The 15,453-nt window shown below is 38.2% G+C and overlaps 1 protein-coding gene across 1 annotated transcript in view; it reads left to right on the top strand.

Annotated features, from left to right (window-relative positions):
• The window catches only part of LOC140240895 (complement factor B-like), a 94,604-nt gene extending 83,515 nt beyond the window's left edge, over nt 1-11,089 (top strand). The window contains exon 17 of the mRNA XM_072320673.1: nt 10,719-11,089. Within this exon, the coding sequence (XP_072176774.1) occupies nt 10,719-11,089 (371 nt within the window). The remainder of the gene's footprint in view (nt 1-10,718) is intronic.
• The last annotated feature ends 4,364 nt before the right edge of the window (nt 11,090-15,453 follow it).

Consider the following 15,453-nt stretch of genomic DNA (forward strand, 5'->3'; position numbering starts at 1 on the left):
CTAGTTATGAAGTTATGATCGATCATGTGACAAGGTCCGAAAATCACAAAATGGCGCCTAGATGACGTCATAGACATGTTACTGTCATGAAAACCTTATTGTGGGTAGATTTTGTCATGAGACATGTTGACTGAAAATGTCATGTTATTCCGTAATGTCATTCTTGAGATATTGACGACACAAAATTGTCCAGAAAGAAAGAAGAATTTAAAAAAAACGAGATATGAAACTCGTCACACTGAAGACGAGTTAGGTGATACGCTTGGGGTCATCAGATGTCGGTCATCCGTGATCGACAAAGAAAAGAATGTAATATAGCACCTTGAAGTTATAATGAGATACTTAGTTGAACTTTTTTGGGGGCCTACATTTATTATTCAGATCACATTTGTTTTTCTGTCACACAAACTATGTGGAAATTCTGTGCGTGTACGACTAAGTCGATTTACGGACTTTTTGAGCCTCAATTGCGCGGCCGAGCCCCGCAATTTAGTCCATTTACACTGCCGGGCTCGGCCGCGCTTTTGATTCAAACCTTTCAATATTTTGTCGTAGTGGCGCTCTACTTGTAAACAAACGCAATTTGGTAATGTCTGGTTTTCAGATCCTTTGGCAACTGAATTCCGTGGCGACGAAGTCGCCGTTCGGGCAAAGGCCTTTGCCGAAGGAGAAAATCCTTTGCAGGACAAAACCACCTTAAACTATACTAGTTTTCGACGTTGAAGTGGTTAATATCCTGAATAGCGAAATAGTACAGGCGAGTGTTTGCAAGCCACAATAAAATTGGCCGCGCATTTAGCCCAGTTTGCGTTTACACTGAGAAAAAGGCCGGGCGCGACCGCGGCTCAGCCGCGGCCGAGACCACATTAGCGTGGCCTAATGCGAGGCCATTTTGGCCCCGCATTTGGCCTTTTGCGCGTTTACACCGAAATGAAGGCGGTCTCGGCGCGGCCGAGCCGCGGCCGAACCTCGCACTGTAAACGGGATCCAAGTGATCCTCGGCACGTACAAATAAAACATGACAATTAAGTGTTTATAACCATCCTGGCTTTAACAGTGGCCTTTTAAAATATGACCTTTGACCATTATTTACATAACCAATATGACTCCCTCTCATCTTGCTATCATAGTGATCAGTTCAAAGAGCTCTTACAGCTGTATACAAGCCTGTGAGATTTACAAGCAGTAAATCCAATGAAGCCTCCGATACAAAACAAGGGATATAGAGCAAGTGAGTCTGTTTACATGAGAATGTGATTTATACCTGGACGAAAGTGATATCTCAATTAAAGAGAAAAGGGCAAAAGAAAAACGGGCCAAACGTACGGCTCCAGCGAAAGAGACATCGCCTTTAACCATGTAACTATAGGTCTCCTCCAACTAAGAGTACACTTCGAACGTAAGCTTATACGTGAATGATAATTCATGACGATCTCACATGATCGACACACATTCATAGGGGACAGTTAGAAGTGGAAGGTGTGCTTAATCGTTTCATTAATTCCTAATCAATGACAATCCTACTATAGGCATGTCATAATTTCTCATCTAAAATCAATGGCCTATAGGACTCATGCACCATTACTTGTATCGTGCATATACTTTGTTTTTTAAGCTTTGAGTGAAACGTGTCATAACATAATTCTGTAATTCCATCAGCAGTGATTGACATAATAAAGAAGAAAGATATATCACCGTATTGAACGCTTAGAACCTAACCGGGGGAGGGGGGTATTATAGCATAATACTCGGTTCTTTACTGGCCAGATGCCAACAACACCCATCACCCACGGCTACGCATAGAGAAACAGCCATGGCGAAAATAAAACTTTGCTTTCTCATAGGCACAATGACACAAAACCCCATCAAACACACTTTTATTGGCAGGGATGGACATGAAAAAGTTCATTACTAATACTAAACAGCGTATGCATTCCATTCATGTGGAGCGAGATACCTCTATAGCAACATAAAGCCTGTCTTCAACTCCGTTGATCGAACAATGACAACCTGAAATTTCAAAGAGATGAGCGAGACGCTATATACACCTGGCCTAGAGTTAATTTATTCAGTTCTCATTCCTACTTCAAGTTGGGTTATGTCATTGTAATCATTCCCATCTGCAGTATAACAAATCCAAAATGAGGGAAAAGGGGAGAGAAAAACGAGAGGTGGCAAAAGAAAAAATGCATGCACAACTGCAATCCACATCATTGCGTGTGACAAGTGAAGCAAATGTATTAGTTGTTATAGCAGTGTTTTATGAGCATAAACAGGCAAATTGCTTTATAGACAGACAATGTCAAATTTAAAAACAATCAATTTAATGTCAGAGAAGATGGTAAACAAGATGCATTGAAACTGTAACTAAATCGCTGCTCTTTTACTCGGTCACGGAACGTCCAACTTTATATCCAACAAAAAAAAAATGTTAGGGGAAAGAAACAAATTTAGATATAACATTCTTAAATTAAAAACAAGGAAAAGAAAATGTCCACGTCAGGATTAAAAAAAAAAAAAAACTCCGCACGAACATGCATTATATTCTAGATGGGAATACGGTCTTGATGCAAAGGTCCAATGATTGTCTCATTACTTTAAAAGCAATCTATGGTTCCCTTACCATCACCAGTACCACACCACAACGACGTCTCTAAAATCAATGGTAGCACATTTATCATTGCATCGTGCATTAACTCCCTTTTCCTAAACTACCAATGGAACGTGTCATATTATTGTGTATTTCGATCAGTAGTGACTGACTTTGAAGAAGAAAGATAATGCAAAAAATTGAACGCTTACCACATTACTTATAGGGCTATTCCAGTTTGGTACTGATCTGTTCTATTCTCCCAAATGCCAACAACATATGTCACCTATGGCTAAACTAGTGAAACAGCCATGACGAAAATAAACGACAGAGAACCCCGTCATAATCACTACGCTTGGAAAGGTGTTGCCCAAAATTCCTCATTTTGAAGCAATATCAAGTCACTTCCTTCCCTGCCTGTCTTTAACTCCGTTATTTGGTCAAACAATAACAACCTGGAATTCCAAAGAGATCAGCGAGACGCCATGCACCTGGACTAGAGTTAATTAATTCAGTTCCCATTCCTGTTAGTTATGTAAATGTACACGTTCCTAAATATCCTGCTACAGTATAACAAGAACAAATGAAGAGAAAAGGAAAGAGAAAACGAATGGTGGCAAGCGGGGCACTGTTTCAAGGGGCAATTTACAACATTACGTGTGACAAAATTAATGAAGCAAACCCAACCTCCAAACTCCAATACAAAACAAGGGAAATAGAGTAGCTGTGTTCATGACATCAGTGTGAAGCTGAACTGCTGAAAAAAAAAGAAAAAAGAAATAAAAGGAAAAAGTCTTGCGGGACTCGATTAACTTCTCTCCTTCCGGTCGGGCATTATAAACACGCAGCGTGCTAAGCGATTCTGCCACACGGAAGATCCGAAGATCCTGTGCGAAACTTAAATCTATCTATGTATGCTATACACAACACAAATTTACATTGATATTCAGTTTTTTGGCGATATACGTAAAGTGACTGATAGCGCTATTCAACTTCCCACGAGTGGCCGCGAGGATTCGATCAATATACAGTTGCAAAGATAAATCGGGAATCGTTTCGACCAGATTCCATTCTCATTTTCAGTGATCGACAGCGAAAATAATGTTAAGTTGCGACTTGAAGTAATATTGAGAAATATTCGTGAAGTCCAATTCTTTATACAGTCCTACATAATTCAGATGAAATTGTTTCTGTCATGCAACCAATTGAAAATTTCGTGTGGTGTCACCGTGTCCAAGTAAGTTGATTGGAAATGATATGTGAATGAATATTTACCAATAGGTCTTCATATTGTTAAAAAAAATCAAGCATGGCCATGCTGTCTTTTAAGAGTCATCTTCACTTTGTAATTTCAAGTCCAAGTTGCCAGTCAAAGCAATGTGGTCTCCAACACAAAACAAAGGGATATTGTGTGTGTGTGTGTGTGTGTGTGTGTGTGTGCCTGTGTGTGTGTACGTTTACATGAAAACGTGCTTTCTACATGGACGAAGGTGAATACTCCATAAAAAAAAAGATATACGTATTTTGTTTCGTGCTCTTATGGGGTTCGAACCCGTACGTGTGCAACCTCACGTCTCTTGTGACGTCGCCTTTATCCTCTCGGCCATGTACGTCTTGACGAGAAAATATGAGGAACGTAAGCTTATATGTGAAAGATGATTCAGGAATCGTTTGGTCCACATTCCATTCTCATTTTCAGTTTTTAGCTGCAAAATTATCAACCTGACGAGGAGATTTGAAAAAAATAAAATGCATGATCACTGCAGCTTATTGTCTCAGCTACCACATACATAAGTTTCAGAGGAAATGGAGCAAAATCAGCTGAGATAAAGGTGCTTAAACGTTGTCAAGTCAATGCATGGTTAAAAAAAAATCACCTCCCATAGACATAACACGTCAACTTGTCTGATTTTGAGTCTTTACCTTTAATCACAATTTGAAGTATGATGGTAAGTCTTCTCGAACGAAGAGTGTGGAACGGAAGCTTCTACGTGAAAGATGAATCATGACGATCACCCGTGACCGACACATCTTCAAAGGGATCAGTTATTAGAAGTGGAAGCCCTCGTGCCAAGATATTGTCTCAGCAATTCCAAAGCAATGATACCCTTACATTTAGGTATACCATAATTTCCCTCTGAAATCAATGGTATTATTCATGTACAATTGCTTGCCTTGTCCATAAACTTTGCTTTACAAACTTTCAGTGCAATGTGTCATAACATAATTCTGTAACTTCATTAGCAGTGATTGACTACATAAATAAAGATAATATCAAATTGAACGCTTAGCGCGTATAACTAAGGGGGATTTTAGCCTGATGCTCTGTTGTTCACTGCTCAGATACCAACAACACTCCTCACCTACGGCTACGTATAGAGAAACAGCCATGACGAAAATAAGTTTTTCCTTTTCTTTAGCAGATAGACACACAACCCCTTTAAACACACTATAATTGACATGGAGGGACAAGAAAAGGTTCATTACTACTACTAAACAGTGATGCCTTCTACTCATGTGGCACAAGATACCTCTATAGCAACATAAAACCTGTCTACAATTCCGTTCTTGGGTCAAACAATAACAACCTGGAATTTCAAAGAGATGAGCGAGACGCCATACACCTGGCCTAGAGTTAATCTATTCAGTTGCCATTCGTGCTCCAGTTGAGTTAGAGAGAGAAAAAAAAATAATAGCGTCCTGCGGGTCTCGAAGGTAGTGCACAATGACCATGGAGCGCGCTAAGCGACTATAAAGCCACACGGCTGTCCCGAAGATTGGATGTGAAATTCATATCTTTATATCATTTACAACATGAAAAGGTTCATTACTACTACTAAACAGTGATGCCTTCCATTTATGACAACCTGAAATTTCAAAGAGATGAGCGAGACGCCATACACCTGGACTAGAGTTAATCAATTCAGCTCCCATTCCTGCCAGTTATCTAGACGTACATGTTCCTACCTATCCTGTTACAATATAACAAGAGCCAATGAAGAGAAAAGGAAAGAGCAAACGAAAGGTGGCAAGCGGGACACTGTAACAAGGGGCAATTTACAACATTAAGTGTGACAAAATTAATGAAGCAAACCCAATGTCCAAACTCCAATACAAAACAAGGGAAATAGAGCAGCCGTGTTCACGGGTTACGTACACTTAATAAAATAATATGATAAATGACATCGGAGTAAAGCTGAATTGCCGGAAAAAAAAAGAAAAAGAAAAAACGGGAAAAATCCTGCGGGAGTCGAACTTCTCTCCTTCCGGTATGGCATTATGAACACTCAGCGCGCTAAGCGATTACGCCACACGGCTGTCCTGAAGACCGAGTGCGAAACTTAAATGTATAATAATACTGTCGTGACTGGTTGACTTGTGATGGCGCTATTCAACTTCTCACAAGTGGCAGCGTGGATTCGATCAATATACAGTTGCAAAGATAAATTGGGAATCGTTCTGTACAGATTGCATTCTCATTTTCAGTTTTAAACTACAAAATTATCAACCTAATGAGGAGATTTGAAAACATAAAATGCACGATTACTAAAGCTTATTGTCTCAGCTACAACATACGTATGTTTCAGAGGAAATGGAGCAAAATCAGATGAGGTAAAGGTGCTTAAACGTTGTCAAGTCAATGCATGGTTTAAAAAAAAAATCACCTCCCATAGACATAACACGTAAACTTGTCTGATTTTGAGTCTTTACCTTTAATCACAATTTCTAGTATGATGACGTCATTATATTTCAAAACCATCACATGGACTTGAGAGGCAAATGTTCAAAATACAACATATCTGAATTTGGGATAATATTGAGCTTAAACAACAGAGATACGAGCAAATGAATGTCTGAAAGAGTACCTGAAAAAAATCAATTCCACTTTTTTTATTTAAAATGACGATATGATGACGTCATCGCGTATTCCTGGCAATATTGATACTTGGAATGTTATTTACAATTCATATACTTTTGTAATATGCAATAGAAATATAGGGTCAACGGACGATTTAAAGAGCTATGGCGAAATAAACAAAGACATGTTTTTTCACTATATTTGCAGAAATACGCGCACGCGGAATTACAACTTTGACGCCAGTGCATTCCTTTGTTATAGGTCGAAATCGATCGGAAATCAATGGATATTGTTACTCCAAGTATAAGGAATCCAAATCAGTCAAAAAAATTGCATTTTCATGTTGCTTACGGGCTCTGTGCGCGAAATTGCGCGGACGGACGCGCACGCGAGAAAATGTTTGAAACGCTTAAAATTGTCTGAAACTTCGAGATTTCCCATTGGGAAGTCGTTTTGAGTCTTTTAAAATTTTGACGCGCGCTTACGCGCGCGTAATGATGACCTGTGTAACTAGCGTTAAAAAGTAAGATAGAGCGTGACCTGAACTTCATGTCCACCGAAAATGATACAGAAATAACATCTAGTTATGAAGTTATGATTGATCACGTGACAAGGTCCGAAAATCACAAAATGGCGCCTAGATGACGTCATAGATATGTTACTGTCATGAAAACCTTATTGTGGCTAGATTTTGTCATGAGACATGTTGACTGAAAATGTCATGTCATTCCGTAATGTCATTATTGAGATATTGACGACACAAAATGTGGCAGAAAGAAAGAAGAATAAAAAAAAAGAGAAATTTTGACAATCACAATAGGTGATACGCTGATAGCGTATCACCTAATAAAGAGAGATTTTGACAATCACAATAGGTGATACGCTGATAGCGTATCACCTAAAAAAATAAAGAGAGATTTTGACAATCACAATAGGTGATACGCTGATAGCGTATCACCTAATAAGCCATCTGACTGTATAGTATACTGTATTTTATTTCATGTATCATCAAAAACTTTTTCAGTCTGTTTGAGGGACCATAACGTAAAATAGGAACCGTTTCAAACTTTTGAACTGGAAAATTATTTTCTGATTGTTGTCAAATGTTTTGACTTCAGTAACTTCAAATACACTGAATGAGATCAATGAAGACTAGTGTCTTTACTTGAGAACATCAATGGTGATCCAGGTCTTATCAACATAACAATAATCTGAACTACAATTGTCGCTATGGCGACTGGTATGCCTCCGCCATAATGCATGATTCTCCTGATAGGTCTGTAGTACATGTGGACAATGTGTGATTACATTTTTACGAAATTGGCAAAATATTGAAATGACATGTTTGTCATAAATGTGTTGAATGTTCACCTTCCTTGACCTAGGTTTAATTGGATTAATAAGAGACCATGCATTTGGGGATTTCAGGACTTTAACTTGACTTTGAACCTTTCATAAGTTTATGCATTGAGTAATTTCAAGGTATGGAGAAAGAGTGCAATTTTTGTATTGAATAGTAAATTGTTACCATTTTCATATGGCCTTTGACCATAAAATTCATGAGCAGAATCACTGTCAGGCAGAACATGCATAAATATGTACCGGTACTAAGTTTCAAGATAACTTGAGCCACTTCCGAGATATGAAGGAAGAAGTATGTTCAGCACTTTCACTTTCACTTGACCTTTGACGTTTTTGGCAAAAAAAAAATCCCAGAAAATCTCTATTTGGTTATACATGCATACACAAAGTTGAAAGAAAAAAATAATCCTTCTGGCATTGCATAAATATGAGGGGAAAAGTAAAATTTTGAAGTGTTACCTTTGACTTTTGACCCCATGAACCACAAATTTCATAATCACTGACTGTCAGTACATGCTATAATATACGATGTTCCATGAAGATACCTTTTAACAATTTCCAAGATACAAAGAAAAAAGTAAAATTTTAACATTTTTACTTGACCTTTTGACCTTTGACCTTTGACCTCATGACCCAAACTTTCACCAGAACATCTTGATTTGGTAATACATGTAAACACTAAATTTCAAGAAAATATCTTCAGGCATTGCATAGATATAAGTGAAATAGTGAAATTTCAAGCATTTGACCTTGACCTTTTGACCTTTGACCTAAGGCATGTGCACCCAAAAGTTGATAGGCACAACTTCACCCCCTAATACACATATATGCCAAGTTTCATTAGGATACCTCAAAAGGTTTTTAGTTACGCTGTCCACAAAATTCATTACGGACGGACGGACGGACGGACAACCCGAAAGCATAATGCCTCCGGTACCACTTCGTGGCGGAGGCATTAAAAAAAAAAACAACAACAACAACAACAACAACAACAACTTAATCAATGAAAATACATAGAGGAAGCTGAAGTTGTGAAGTCAAATCAGTTATGTATAAAAGTGACTTTGTGTAAAGTGAGAAACTTTTATGTAAATCTGCAAGTGATATCTAAAATCAAGATGAAGAAAGTGGAGTCAGAAAATGTCCAGCAAAAGTAGCTGCCAAAACGAGGAAATAACTTTCCAAAAGCAACCTGTGGAAGTTTATGGGTTCTCAATCTCTCTAAGAAATAAGTTCTGCATTAAAACTGACTAGCTTTAGGGCCCGGTCACACAGCCCAAAAGTCGCGTAAACGCATGAATCACGTACGAAATTCGAGCCTTACGCGATACATGCGCGATTTGCGCATTTCATGAGTTTGTCTGACGTGATCCGCAGATGTGCGCCGGATCGGCGCTTTACGCGATTCCAGGTTTTGAGCAGCTCAAAACTCGGCTTCGAGTAAAAGTTCACCCAGTATTGCTCTGTTTTACGAAATTTATGCGAAGTTTACCTAGTTCTTGAGTGAACAACGCGCGAAATATGCGTGGAATATCAGTGATCGTTCGGGAAAATGTTGCCACTATCGTATTCATGCGCGAATTATGCGCGATTCATACGCAGTTCATTAGTGAATATGCACAGACTATAATGCGTGGTTTTCAGTGGACATCAGTCGTCGCGCACAACCACGAATTCGCCCTATTTGGGGCCTTAATGTGCCCATGCGCTTAAAGTGCGTACAACACAGTTGGTGATATTTGCCTGATCTTTCCGTGATCTGACCAGGCCTTAAAGGGGATTGCTAGTAACTGATCAGTGGGAACCAGTCAAGTGGATATGCTGAGGGATGATTGTTCAAATCCTTATGGGATTCATTTAAGAGTACATTATGTATCTATTGTTGTTTGAAAATTATTTGATTCAGAATGGTCTCACTATGCAGTTTAATGTTTCCAGGTTAGCATGCTTGTACAGTGACGGGACATTAAACTGCATGTCACTTGAATATGAGACCGTTCTGAAGCAAATAATTTTTACACAACAATAGATATATAATGTAATCTTAAATGAATCTAATCCCACAAGAATTGGAACAATCATTCCCCAGAATTCCCACTTATTCCCTACTGATCAGTTACTAGCCATCCCTTTAAATGTAACTTCTTATAACACAAACCACGTATGTGTGAAAGGCAAACGTATTGAAGCCGCAAAATAGATAGTAGGCCCCCAACTCATCGCTCCAGTGACTTCAAAACTGACCGGCAACCTTGATTGGTGGCCATATTGAAATTCAAAATGGCTGTCAATTCTGATGATGTATGATTGAGGTGAAATTTGTGGTCTCATCGAAGAAGAAAATACACTGTAGGAATTGCCACTGTTTACAATACTTTTTGTCGCTTGCAAGTCGAAATACTTGGCAAAAGCTATAAGATTGGCAGCCATATTGAAATTCAACATGGCCGCCAAGCCTGATGAGTAAATTGAACAAAAACTGATGATTTAGATAACTCCTTGCTATCACAAACATAGGTAGAATATCTATTGCCACCACTTTTAATGCTTTTCATCACTCAGTCGATATATTTTTTTTTTTTATTTGGGCCATGTTGAAATTCAAGATGGCCCCTAAACCTGATGATGAATAACCAAAGTAATGGTTTTAATGAAATCTGTGTTATCAGAAACATGATTAATTCACTATCACTATTCTACATTATTTTCATCCTCTTCCTTCAGTCGAGATATAGGACAAAAAGTATCTGTTGTTTAAAATTTTCGGCTGAGAATATCGGATAAACAGTACTCTTCGGCATCAGCATCCACAAATTGACAAAGTTAGCCCCGAAAAGCAATTTTGGCACAAAAATCACGCTGGAATACATATTCCACTGTACTAACCACACTCACTTGTATTTGTAGTGCGGACGTTGACAGATCTTAGAGCAACTGTCTCTGGCTGGGGAAGGAAATCAACCGGAGAAGAAAGATTCAAGATGAAGAAGCTCATGATGAGAATTGTCGAAGGAAATATGTGTGATATCAACGACGGGACCAAGCAGTTGTGCGCAGGTCTGCCAAATCGTGAAAAACACGTGGAAAAAGGTGATTCCGGTGGGCCGCTGGTTGTACTGCGCGAAGCAGTGTCTCCAACCTTCGTGCAAGTGGGAGTGGTCAGCTTTTCACACGCCTGCAATGAGAATTCTCCCCCCACCTGCCGGGAATTTGACTTGTACACGCGTGTGACATACTATCTCGACTGGATCACTAACACTATGAGAGAGCACGAGTAGTTCAAACACAGTGGCGGATCCAGAGGATGCGCAACCGGCGCACGCCTCCTTCCTATATTTTTCGTTAAAAAAAAAACCCAAAAGAAATTTGTAAAAAAAGAAATAAAACCCAGAAGTGGCACCACGGATGTTAGTTGCGCCTCCCTTTACAGAATTCCGGATCCGCCCCTGAAACAAGTCCTATTCTACTGTTCTAAGAAGGAGAAAAGAAATCCACTCCTTTCTTTTTTTTCTCTCTCTCTCTGTCTCCTCTACATCCTGTTCTCCTCGTGAAATTTGGATGTCTGTCTTTTTTTTTTTTTTTTGGTTAGTCTTTTTTTTAACTTGTCCTTTGTGTTTTATAGCCACTCTCACTTCATATACATTGCCAGTATTGATTAGGACTACATCTGAATATCATGTCTAAATGTGTCTGTGATTGTTATGAATTTATCGGTTACGTGTATGCCTATTATCGAAACAACGAGTACACGAGCAGAGATTAACAATATTGTATCAATACAGTGCACTCCCGTTGTAAAAGAATACGGTTCTAACGAAATTCTCGTTACAACGACGTAAAAATTCAGATCCTCAAACCACCACCTACTGAGTATATGATTATTTCTACATAATTTTCCTGACTGTGCAGGGATGCCAAGTTCAAAAAAAAAATCATGAGTGAGATTTTCATAACTTAGCATCTCGGCGCATGAATGTGCGCGCGAGCGAGGGTGTGGGAGGGGTTTTTTCCCCCTGTGGCCTCCCATGGTAGGGAGATTTTCAAATTTTTAGCTCTATGGTGCGATCAGGTGCATACTTAAGTGACTATTTTTTACTTATTTTGAAAGACAAAAGAGAAATATACCTTCAATTGCAACTATCACTTTCATCTTTTGAGCTATGATCATTATTATAGGCCCAAGTTGCAGACTTTGCCCGATGAGTGAGAAAAATGGGTGCCATGCGTGAGATCGTGAGATGGCCCATAAATGCTTTAGTCTCACGCAGAATGCGTGAGACTTGGTAGCTCTGACTGTGTGGCAGTAACGGAAATTGGAAATAACGAAAGAAAAACCGCCGGTCCCGAGTATTACGTTGTAACGGGAGTGCAGTGTACTACATGTACAATATGTCCCCAAAAAAATACAACCAGTTCATTGATAACTTCCAGTATGATTAGATTATCTGAATGCTGTTACAGAGCCTTGATTTTGCAGAAAACCCCCATTCATTTTTGTAAAGTGGTCACACGGAAATGAAGATCGTTATAAAACAAGTCATAAATTATTGAGTCTGATTCTTCCAAGTTTAGCGCTTGGATGCTCTCGGAACTGCATAATCAATGTCAGTGACCGTGCGAACACAATGGACAGAACTTGGAGGGAAAGGATTCCCGACATGCTCTACAAAAATCCTCATTTCTCTTTGACCACTCAAGTAAAGCGAATGGGGTTTTGTGTAGATTGTGGGTAATAAGTTATAGTTACGCACCCTGAAAGTATATTTGGATTGATTCACTATTTTAAAGTTATTGGTGCGGAGGGTACCGTTGTATTTTTTTTTTCTGGGACATACGGTATGATTGAACATCGAACCTGAAATCAACTCGTGATACTTTGTCATGTTAAATACATCCCAAGTCCTAGAAACCATGTTTTAGTGGTTTGGTTATTCGTATATTTGATCTTTAATTTTGCTGTATAAAAAAAAAAAAAATGTTTCACGAGGTAAAATGAAATTTTCCTTCCAAGTGATACCCTGTTGTTTTCATTATGTGACATAATGATGGTCTGTTTCGGTTACAAACAGGATACCTCCTAACTTTATGACTGATTTTAAATTGGTAGCACAGAGGATTCAAATTCCATTTTCTGGCTATCATATTGGCAAATTTGTGGTAAATACACTCCAACCTGTCTATGGGGACGAAAAAAGGGGCCGTCCGATACAGACAAGTGGCCTCTTTAATCAGGGTCGTTTGCATGGCTTTTTCTTTCTGGGGGAATTGCTTGTAGTGGCCGTGTATAATAAAGGCAGATGGTCGCTATAGACAGGTGGTCGCGAATTGTGTTCTTCGGCAGAACTGAACAAAAGTTGATATGTCGTCCATAATTATAACAAGACTTACCAAACGCTGGTTCAGCCCCATAGTCAGTGAATAGTAATACAGTGGACTCCCGTGATAACGAAGTCCTTGGGACCGGCAGTTTTCTTTTGTTGTATCGATTTTCGTTATAACCGAACAAATAAACGATACAAAACAAAGAGTGGATAATGTTGCTGTCTTAATCTTTACTTCGTTGTAACCGGAATTTCGTTATAACTGTGTTCGTTAAAACTGGAGTGCACTGTAGTGCAATGTATTATACACCACACTCTAACGTTTTGATTAAGGAATCTAGCGCTTTTATTATGAACTCTGTGACTGTATCATGATTGTATACTGAGTACAATGATATAGAAAGGGTCTTCCATGGTGGAAAATGTCTGTAAGTTCCGAAACCCTAGGTTTTTACATTATTCTTTGTTTGAGAATTGTGAACGCTAATAAATGATGTGTTAAGCGCATTCCTTTAAGTGTATCTACTGGTATTCTTTCCGAACACTTCTATTCAAAGACTATACTGAACAAAGTTGAAACTATAAGTCGGGAAATACATTATTTTGCACGAGGTAAACTCAAAATTCTGCTTCAAATGTATTGCGCTCATTTGTATGTATGTACATGTATGTAAACAGGTTCTTTGTTTTTGTTTTTGTGCTTATTGCTACACTTAATGTCAAATAAAGCGTTCCGCCACTACAAGACTGTTTACAGTCAACTGATATAGACGAAGGTAATGCCTTTCCTGTCACAATTGTTCTGCGACATAGATCAATTCAGACAAAGTGCATCCCGTAAAGTCAGAGGTATAAACTATAAAATCAAATGCTACAAGATCAGCCCACAAAGAATCTTTTCCACAAGCTTCTTCTTCCTCTCTGGTTTTTGTGGCTCTGTCTTTCACGTCATCACTCAAAATGTTGTCGAGGATATAGGAACAATATTTTTCTCGTGTTTTTATTTATCTTCATACTTGATTTAGGTGATAAATCGGATGTCGAATTTGCTGAAAATGGGACACAGTAGTCATGGCAAAACACCAGAGAGAAGCATACTTGCGCGTGATCTTAAGAAACGGAAAGTAGGTAATATACTGCAGTGAAAGAATAACTGCACATCCTGGAGATGCATGCATTTACAGAAGAATTAACTGCCTACGATCAATGAAGAGAAGTATGAAAGTATGAAATGAAGTATGAAAGGGAAAGAGTTGAAATTACGTTGGACTTCCGTTATAACGAAGTCCTCAAGACCGGTACTTTTCTTTTATTATGTCAAAAATTTCGTTATGACCAAACAAAAATATGAGAATGAACATAGAGAAGATAATGTTGCGGCCTGAATTTTTACTTCGTGGTAACCGGAATTTCGTTATAACCGTGTTCGTTATAACTGGAGTGCACTGTATTTATAAAAGGAGTATGAATGTTTGTTATCTATGAGACACAAGATTCAAGATTCCAGTTAATTTTCCTCTCTCACACACATATATACGCGCGTACACACACAAACACATATGAACACAAAATGCAAACCTTATTAGATATATCACGACCTCTGTCAACCTGACACGCGACAAGAAATCGAAAATAAGACACGTGATTTGGAACAGGTTTTCTACAGGATTCGAGTGGATCATGGTTCATTATTTTCTACCGGACAATATATATATATATACACATGTATGTATATATATATATATATATATATATATATATATATATATATTCATTTATTTTTTTTATAAATATGAAGTATATATATATATATAATATATATATATATGTATATTATACATGTATATATAAATATATTCATTTATTTTTTTTATGAATATGAAATATATATATATATCATATATAATATATATAAATATATACTAGTATTTATGTATATATATACATATATGTATATATAACTTTATATGATAGGTGTCGTTAAGGGCTTATGCAAGGTACGAAATCATTTGTCAGATCACCAAGGCAATAATTATACACACGTTAATTCCACGATAACATTTTTTTCATAAGATCATTACGTTCTTTTTTGCTTTTACTGTCATTCACATTTAATCTACAGCCACGGAAATCCACATACACATTATGTAGAACATTGTACAACAACAACAACAAAAATCCTTTGTGTGATACCAGTATCTACGGGTGCACGTCACCAGACCGACACCCACGAGTCATACATCTCACGAGTTATACAGCTCACAAGTCATACAGCCCACAAGTCATACTGCTCACAAGTCATACAGCCCACCAGTTATACA

The sequence above is a fragment of the Diadema setosum genome, chromosome 17 (genome assembly GCF_964275005.1).
Source record: "Diadema setosum chromosome 17, eeDiaSeto1, whole genome shotgun sequence".
Classification (NCBI taxonomy): domain Eukaryota; kingdom Metazoa; phylum Echinodermata; class Echinoidea; order Diadematoida; family Diadematidae; genus Diadema; species Diadema setosum.